The sequence below is a fragment of the Anser cygnoides genome, chromosome 3 (genome assembly GCF_040182565.1).
Source record: "Anser cygnoides isolate HZ-2024a breed goose chromosome 3, Taihu_goose_T2T_genome, whole genome shotgun sequence".
NCBI classification, from domain to species: domain Eukaryota; kingdom Metazoa; phylum Chordata; class Aves; order Anseriformes; family Anatidae; genus Anser; species Anser cygnoides.
In genome coordinates, this window is record NC_089875.1 from 117,921,664 (window position 1) to 117,931,110 (window position 9,447).

General features: G+C 42.0%; 1 protein-coding gene across 1 annotated transcript; it reads left to right on the plus strand.

Moving 5' to 3' along the window:
• Nucleotides 1-3,046: 3,046 nt before the first annotated feature.
• Nucleotides 3,047-8,692, plus strand: GLYATL3 (glycine-N-acyltransferase like 3). The gene is made up of 5 exons (XM_013184431.3): nt 3,047-3,349; nt 3,790-3,909; nt 5,091-5,211; nt 6,198-6,324; nt 7,177-8,692. Exons 1-5 carry the CDS (start codon nt 3,272-3,274, stop codon nt 7,598-7,600), a joined length of 870 nt encoding a protein of 289 aa, XP_013039885.3. The 5' UTR covers nt 3,047-3,271; the 3' UTR covers nt 7,601-8,692.
• The last annotated feature ends 755 nt before the right edge of the window (nt 8,693-9,447 follow it).

The window sequence follows — 9,447 nt, forward strand, 5'->3', positions numbered from 1 at the left end:
CATCTCCCGTATTTTTTCTAAGGTAGAATTTCTCCCTTAAACAATGCAGTTACGCAGTGATTTCTCTGCCAGCTTGTCAGCTGGATTGTCAGCTGTGCTCCTTTCCACTGACTTGCTACACAAATGCTTGGTTCTTTTGCTCACAAGCAACTCATACTCTTAATGAAATATGCAGTAATTATCTCCATTCTCCTATGAGCGATTAAAAGCCTCTCTAGTTGTTATGTGTAGGAGAAGGAATACCAGGTTGAATACTTGCTTGCTTTATACTCAATCACATGAGGAAATATTTCTCGATACCTAATCTGCTTTTTCAAATTTTGGATCACATCACTCTACCAGGGGAGCACTTACAGACATAACTGCTACACCAAAGTAATTTAATTCAGAGTATGGATTAATGCTTTTTTTCCATATGCTAGCTATCTTAATTTTTGTGAAATGAAGATGTACCCCTCCTTACAATAAGGGTGATCTACTTGTGAGCATTTTATTATGATAGTTTTATACTTCATAAGCCACATTGATAAAACTTTGTCAACATTTTTTTAATTATTATTATTTGCCTGGCACTGGGCGATTTATGGCTGACTGACAGTGGATGCTTTTACTTTGCGGCTGTTGTGCATGCATAAATAAGTCTAAGTTAAACAGGAGCATAAAATCTGTTTTTTAGGAGGCTTAGCTCAAATAATTGATGGTGGATACTCCTGGGCAGAGTTGCAGAATGATCAGAGTTTACTTCCTGGCTTAGATTGCTGACCCTTCTCATAGAAGAGTTCCCCCATTGACCAGTGGGCGTGTAGCTGTGACCCTGTGTGAGAGCAAAGCGCTGACCACTTCGGACTCTGATCACTTTGGTGGGATGTGCAAGGAGCAACAAAACGATAATGTGAAAAAACACCAAAAGTGCTTTTTTTGTGAAAGCTTCAGCTCCAGGGAAGAGCAAGGTCTCGGGGAGACGCAAGTGGAGGACTGGAGCCAACTGAAGTCCTGTGCCAGGAGCTCTGCTGTGCGTGAAAACATGGGAAGATGATTTGTGGAGTCGGGATTGGTGTAACAATATGGTTAGATGTGTTTGCATGGTGTTTTATTGCAAATTGTATGTAAGATACTATAAATTTTAGCGTGTGTGTCTCCTCGTTTCCCTGATTCAGAAGGGCTCTCATGAAAATGACTAAACTTTTTGTACAAACTGTAAATCTGCCTTTGAGTCCTGTTTCCTACTTGGTTGCGGAACATCCTGAGTCACTTTTGTGACACCTGGAAGCTTCTGAAACTTCAGTTTCTCAAACGTTGGATTCAGGTAGGTAAGTTACCAACCACAGATTTCTTAAGATTTACCAGGAATATCAATTCATATCCCATATCAACACTGCCTTGTGCTCAAATAAAGCATCTTTCTGCATGTGCTGTCCCATAACACTTTAATGTTCCTTATGCTATACTCTTCTATACCTTGTGGTATAAGTTATTGAGTCCTAATCAAAATGGCAACACAGGTTAGCATCATCAAACTGAACTGAGGAATGAACAAAATGTCAGGGTAAATGGGTGCCATCTCAAATGATGCCTGGGGCTGTACAGCTAGGTTGATTCTTCTCTCTGGCAGAACATGTCTCTGCTTAGCTCAGATTCTTAATTCCCTTATGGTATGACGTTTAGCACTGAGAATGAGAAATGACCACTTTAATTTCACTACCACTGAGAAGAATAATGGTAATTATACATATATGCAAGGCAGATCATTGTTACCAGCACAAAGAGATTAAATGTCTTAATGGAAAAAAAAAAAAATTGTTCTTGCTGGAGTCTATAAAACCACAGAACGGCTGAGGTCAGAAGGGATCTCTGGAGGTCATGTGGTTCAGCCCTTCCTGCTCAAGTACTCTTGCACAAGCCTTTTAATACTTCATTAACTACGCTTACATAAGGTGTAGCTGGTTCTGGTTTTTATTTCCATGCTCCTCAAAGGAAAGAGAGAAGTAAGCGTTTAGGAGCAATATACCAGTTTAGAACGCTCTGGATCAAGAAAATTCTATTTTAGAGTTTTAAGACTCTGGTCAAGGACCCTGTCTTTCTGCAGCAACAAAGTAAATGAATTTTACTGTCTCCTAACTTCAAGCTTATTATTGCAATTTGGAAGGGCGAGCTACAAGACTGAAAGCAGGTACGTGATCAGGTGGTCTATCTGTGCAATATTTATTTCTCAATCTGAAAGTATTTCCAGACATAGAGCTATAGGAACTGTCCTTATGTAAACGTAGCCACGTACTCAAACACACCAACACTGCCTTTAGGCATATAGTTACACATGTACTGACACAGCACTGTTGTGACACAGAGGCAAATTTCACCTTCAATATGGTGAGAAAATGTGTGTGTGAGCTTCAAGAAAGGCAGATATGCACATGTGATCAGAGAGTGGGCTATTTTTTTCTTTTTTATGTTTGATTAAATAAGACAAGGAGCAAAGAGAGAGACTGATGCAGCATAGGGAGGTGTTTTTTGGATGAGTTGGAACACTTTTGAGAGGTAGACGAGAGGAAAAAGGATGTGGTACTTCTGGAAAGCCTTAAGATTTTAACTCTTCTTGGACTCTTTAAGTGAAGATACATTTTTATTGCTTCTCTCTCTCTCTCTCTTTTACGGACTGTAAATAAATATGTTGTCTTGGATGGGTTGGTTTGGATTCCCAGCAAAGGTGGAAAGAAATAAAATGACCAGGGCTAGGCAGCTGTTTCCCATGTAGGATTTGTGGCTGTCATTCTCGTAGTATCTCCTCCGCTGAAGAGGTGACTCTGGAGGATGTACTGTCCCAAATCACAGCCTAAAATGTTGAAGGCTGAATCAACATACTACACGTTACTAGTTAGTAGCTTAAAAAAATGGTGGTAATTGGTGGTAAGGATTTTTGTAATAGCTTCAAACTGCCCCCCCCCCCCCCCCCCCATTAGTTTTGGTGGCAGATGTATGAGAAAGACTTCTTTGTGTCTTTGTGAACTTATCTATAACTGACCTGGCAGATGTTGCACTAAAGCTGGTGTTGAACAATACGATAAGCTCAAGATTTTCTAACTCCAACTTCTTCTGTATAACACCATCCCGCTGTTCTCTTCACATCCATCTTCTGAAGAAACAAGGGACTTGTGGGAGCTATTGCATTTTATGAAATTAGCAGTTATGAAATTACTTGTTACCCCACACTGCTGCTTTTCTGAGTGACTCTTACACCTTGTGTGTGTGATTTTCAGGAAGGTTTGTAAGGAAGATGTTGGTGCTCAACTCCTCCACGAAGCTGCAGATGCTGGAGAAAATATTACGGCGGAGTTTTCCTGAGTCCCTCAAGGTAACACAGCACTGACCTGTTGTTTTCTGTGGTACTTCCGTCAGCACATCGGGACATTTATCTGGGAATCAGTATTCTGGGGAGAAGGTTGTGTTTCTTCTGGTCTGACTGATAGCTGCTGTTTATATGACTACATCTGAGATATACACATGGCCCTGCTTACTGAACTAAATCCACGTATTTAAGAAAAGAAAGAAAGAAGCAAGCCTGTCCCCACCTCCTCCAAAGTAATTAAGGTTGCCATAATTACACAATGATTTATCTTCATGATAGATAACACCTGATGTGAATGTGTCAATCTATGTGATAAATGTCTGTATATGAAAATCTAAAAGTGTGTTTTCAGCTCTGTGTTGCTGGTTCATTCTCCAGTTTATAACACAAGCGCCACAGAAGTGTGTCTCAAGCTGTCTTACTTCTCTTGGATCTTCATCCTACAGGTTTATGGAGCTGTGATGAACATCAACCGAGGGAATCCCTTCAGGAAGGAGGTGGTGGTAGATTCATGGTCAGACTTCAAAGTTGTCATCACCCGTCCTCAGAGGCAGGTAGATATACATGTTATTAGCTTTGTTTCTGAGAGCTTTGTGAATGGGGCAAGTTTTATGTGGGAGTGGGTGGGAACCATAAAGTGTAGCAGGACAACCCAAGTGGATGCAAGAGCAAAGTCCACTTTAGGGAGTGCTGCTCTTTCCTAAAGCAAGCTGACTAGTGACTGTAGCCTAACCAAGCTTATCTGTGAAGTACATGCTCTAATTAATTGTAAGCATCCTGATTGCACTGACTGAAGAATAACTTGCACAGCTTATGGAGAGACATATTTTGCCTGCACTCATGGCACTTGACTGAGCCTTACCAGGATTCTTTTCTCTCTCTAGCCTTTGTACAGGCAGACAGAAAGAAAGAGCCTTAATGAGCCTGTGATGGGGCAGATACAGCTGCAAGATGAAGGAAGGGTCCTTCTCCTGGAGTCAAGAACAGGCAGTGCTAAAGTGAAGCTGGGAGAAGCCTTGCCTTAGCCCCCTCTGTCCACCATTATAAAACAGTCTCTGAGTTGCATTCATTTGTGGGTGCCTCCCCAACCCCAGGCTAGGAGACAGGCTCTTGTTGGTGTGGTCTCACATCAGGTACTATGAGTGCTGCCCGTGCTGTTAGATCCTTGGCACGCTGTCTGGAACAGCCAGTGCTCCTAGGCCAGCAGTGCAGGAGTCAGCACAGGACAAGGACGATCCCCAGGTTTGGATGTTGTTGCCATCCTGTTTTGGAGACTAAGAGAATTTAACAGTATTGACATGCACTGACTGTGCTATTTCAACTCAGGCCAGAGAACGGGCATAGCTGCTATTTTGTTTACCAGAACATGTGCAGTCTAAACATGTTGACGTTGGTGACCAAATAACATAGTGTGGGTTTTGGGACAACTGGTAGAAAAGGGGGGTTTTGAACAATGAATTCAGCAAGAGCTTCAAGAAACTGCCACCAGGCCTAGGTTATTGTGCCTTGGTTATATGAAGGCTTACTTCCATTGCTGCTTTCTGCTACTTTTGACACTGTGGAGAGCAATAGATTTTTCTATTACTGAAACCGCCAAGGAAAACGTCCTAAAAAAATCCATCCTGAAGCTCCAACCATTTGATGAATCTCAGGGATTACCTTTCAGTGAGTTTTGATTCCAGTGTGAAAGCTGTGTGTGTGGAAAGGGAGGAATGTTTAATTCTTTATTTTTTCTCCCCATAATAAGACAGATGACCTTGACCATTATACTAACGCACATGCAGTTTTCTACAAGGAGCCACATGCTTACCGGGAGCTACTCGAAAACACAAATGCCATCAACTGGGGACAAATTTTTCAGATTCAAGGTATAGTCCTTACTTGGTTTAAAGGAAACAGAATAGATGAACTTGTTGGTTTAAAAAGTCTTAATGGAGTATAGCTCCTGCCATTCTGCTCTGCATAAAGGTTTTTTTTTGTACTTATACAAAATACAAGTTCTAAGCTATGGCTTTTGTAGGATTTTTGTTTGTTTGTTTGTGTTACTGCTCAGACTGAGCTGAGCAGTAGTTAATGTGGTAATTAGAAATCTAATGAGAGCCTGTGCTTGGAAGCTGAACGCAGACACTGCTGCCTGCTGAGGCCTCACCTCAAGCACTTTGTGCGGTGTTGGGCGGCACAATATCAAAAGAGCATAAAACTATTAGAGAGTGTCCAAAGGAGGGCTACAAAGATGGTGAAGGGTGTGGAGGGGAAGATGTATGAGAAGCAGCTGAGGTGCCTGGGTTTGTTCAGCCCAGAGCAGAGCAGGCCGAGGGGAGGCCTCATGGCGGCCTGCAGCTCCCTCACGAGGGGAGCGGAGGGGCAGGCGCTGAGCTCTGCTCTCTGGGGACAGCGACAGGACCCGAGGGAACAGCATGGAGCTGGGACAGGGGAGGGTCAGGCTGGGGGTTAGGGAACGGTTCTGCACCCAGAGGTGGTCGGGCACTGGGACAGGCTCCCCAGGGCAGGTCATGGCACCGAGCTGCTGGAGTTCAAGAAGCGCTGGGACAACGCTCCCAGACATAGGGTCTGGTTTTGGGTGGTCCTGTGTGGAGCCAGGAGTTGGACTCCATGATCCTTATGGGTCCCTTCCGACTCGGGATGTGGTATGATTCTACACTTCTGTATTTCTTTAGAATATATTTATTATATATTACACAAACGTATATATATATGTGTGTGTATTCTATAATTTTGGAGATCTCAGGTACCTGGCTAGTTCTGTAAAAAGTGTAATAGTGGACTTTATTTACAAAAACAAATAAATAAAATTCTTTTTAAAGTATCTACGTGTTTATCTTTGTAATCACAGGGCTCCAGTATGGAATATGTGGAATATCCAGAGCTGTTGCTTTATCTAAGCAGGTAGATGTGAAAACATCCTCCTTCCGGATGGTTATCCACTCAGACCCAGACACGCTGCCAGATGTCAAACTTCAGTATGTCTAAGAATGCCATATCATTTATCAATGTCATTACAATATATTTATAGAAACTATATTTACATAACAAATAACAGGAAGACTGCTAGGCTTTCGCTGTGACTGGGATAAAAATCTGACTGAGGAATTGCTTACTAAGAAAGTAATTCAAAACTTAAAACTTACCAGTGTCATTCTTTAACATCTATCACTTTCGCAGGTTTATATTTCAGAATAGTCCCCATCCCCTCCTCTCTTGATGTATACATGAGCTCCACAGTCCTCCTTTCCTGTGTCAAAGCTCCTTAGATTTGGTAGATAGATCTGGGATTCCCACAAAATTTGTTTTTCACAAGAGGGCTTTACACAACTGCTTGAAACTTTCTAAGTTCTCTACATTTCCTCTGCCAGTGAGATTTGTCTGACATCAGAGCAGAAGAGCAGAGGAACTGGAGGCTCCATTTTTTCCTGGGATAAATTTCTCAGTAGTGGATTCAAAATCCAGAGAGACTCTATGGGTCTTGGAAGATGAGAGATTGGAAATCAAATCCTCTGTGCCAGCTATATGACACTGGGGCTACTTGTCTTCCTTAACAATGTTCACTTTTCTTGTAAGGAATAGGGCATCTCTGGAATGTGTTGTGTGGATTCAGGAGTCTGTATAAGCAAAGACCTAAAATGGAGCATTCTTCCCCTCTACAGTTATTCACAAAACTCCAGACTACTGAGTTCAGGTCTCTTTCATTCCCCTTTCTAATATAGACCTGGAAACCCATTCAGCTGGAGAAGGTGGCTTTAAATCTAGTGTAGTAGTTTGGAGAATGTGATACACAGTTTTTATTTCCTAATCCATTTTCTGTGTTCTCTTAGGATGGACCCTAAATTCACCCTGGCTTACCTGGACATCTCCCATTCCAGCCTGCTCAACAAAACCTGGTCGAGGGGAGGCAATCCGAGGTGCGAGAAGTACCTTGCTAACCTCATTTGCTGCTTTCCCAGTGTCTGTGTCTTAGATGACAAGGGGTATCCCCTCTCCTGGAGCCTGACAGACCAGTTTGCCACCATGATTCATAGTTATACTCTTCCAGAACATCGAAGAAAGGGTTTTAGCAGGCTTGTGACTACCACTTTAGCTAAGAAATTACATAGCTGTGGCTTTCCAGTGCAAGGTAATGTCCTGGAGGCAAATCTGCCATCTGTAACGTTGCTGAAAAGCATGAATGCCCACTTTCTTCCCTGCTCATTTTTCAGAGTGATTCACACACCTTTTCAGTTTCTAGCCAAACCTCACTAATAACCAAACCTCACATACGTCTGCATTCAAACAACCTTTTGCATGCTGCAGGAGTACTTTGGTGGAATTTAATAATCTGGGTGAAATCAGAAATCTTACAGCATAAGCCTAAAATCAAATATAGTAACCACTTATGTCTCTGCTTAGAGCAAACTGCTCATGGAAAATCCAAAAGATTCAGGAGTGGTTGTAAGTTTAAAAATTGTTTTGTAATTAAACTGTAATGGATATTCCCATTATACTGCTTCTGACTGAAGAATTAATTATTCCTTCTGTATAACCATTTTCTGGGATATCTGCAGCACAATACTTGGATGTCTCTAATCCCATCTGCCTGTCTTGTTATAAGTCCTCAAGCCTTTCCTTTCCCTAGGATGGCCTAAGAGAAATTAATATGTGAAATTAAGAAGCAGGGAAATCTACAAGTCTGAACGAAAGATTTTTTTTTCTGTCCTTTACAGAGACAAGTCTATCTCCTTTCTCTTGTTGTTGTCAGTAAATTAATTTTCCTGACCAGCAGCTATTCAAAGATTCATGAGAGAAAAACTGGCATGTTGAGAATTTTCTTGAACCAAGTGGATCCTACAACGGCAGGAAAGCTTTTAGCTATGTGTGTCCTACCCCTCAGTGGTGTGTCCTCTGGGCACCCTAGAGCTGGATGAATGCAAAGCATCGCTCTTGACTGAAGTGTCTTAGGTGAGGTGGGGACTAGGAATTAATGTCACTGCTTCAGAATCTGATTTTATTTCCAAATATATCTGAAGACTGAATTCCAGAGGACATTGATAACTTTCAGTATTTCCTTATATTGTATAAATTACTGTTCTGGGCCACCTCTTCCAGCACCTAGATCTCAGCCTGAGAAGTGTACCAAAATCAGATCACTACTGGGAAATAGGACAATGACAGATTTGTTATACCACTCTGGCACTCAACTTTGATCTGGAGATAGACTGTGTTTTCTGTTACACCTGTGTACTTCCAAAACTCTGTTTGGATCCATCTGGATCCAAAGTCGGATTGTATAAAACGCTGAGGAGCCTGGTCTGGTTTCGTGGCTGACTACTTTGACCTCCTGCAGCCCCTTCTAACCCAAATTATCCCATGGTCTTGTAAGCCTGTGAATCTACTGGCATTCAAGTTTTGAACCACAATTTTGTTGCATTTTGGTTTTGAATGGGTATGACTGGAAGCAGGATGCAACTGTGAAGGGAATGTGTGCCTAATGTTTCTGCTTTCTGGTGAATTTACTACACATCTCTAGTATTTTGGGGATATCTCTGTGCAAACATATGTCCAGCACTGCTGGTAAAGTTCCTTTTAGACTTGAGATGAGCCAGTCATTAAATACTTAATGAGGACTATTAAAATTTAGCATTAAGTTTCTGTTTATCTACTGAAATGGAAGGGGCCACGATTGCAGCACCTCACATGAATCTGGTCCAGAATAAAAGGAGTCCTATTTCTTTTTGAAAAGGAGATTAACTAAAGCCTGAGGGAGAACCAGTTTTGGCAATCCCCTCTGACAAAGAAGGAGAACAGAAAGGTGGAGTACAGTGGAGTACAGACATGGGCAGAACAAAGAGTCCAGGTGTTGGAAGGGGCCCCTGTCGATCTGTTCAGATTTGTTCATGAATAGAACTGGGGAACAGATCAAAAGAAATGAGAGAGACAAACCATGGGGGGGAAGGGAAAGAAGATTTTAGGTTTTAGCCTCCTGGAGAAACAAGGTTAGGTTCATCTCTTGACTTGAGAAAATGAGCCAGGAGCTTCAGGAAAAGGACCTTAGAAAATCAAGCCTATGGAAAGGCTCTGAAGGGACTGGGGAGGAAACTTGGGCTTGTTTG

Excerpts from the sequence above, each read along its gene's own strand:
- GLYATL3 (XM_013184431.3), top strand. The coding sequence starts at position 3,272 with ATGTTGGTGCTCAACTCCTCCACGAAGCTGCAGATGCTGGAGAAAATA. Across the intron at positions 3,350-3,789 it reads GTTTTCCTGAGTCCCTCAAG|GTTTATGGAGCTGTGATGAA; the intron begins GTAACACAGCAC and ends TTCATCCTACAG. Across the intron at positions 6,325-7,176 it reads CTGCCAGATGTCAAACTTCA|GATGGACCCTAAATTCACCC; the intron begins GTATGTCTAAGA and ends GTGTTCTCTTAG.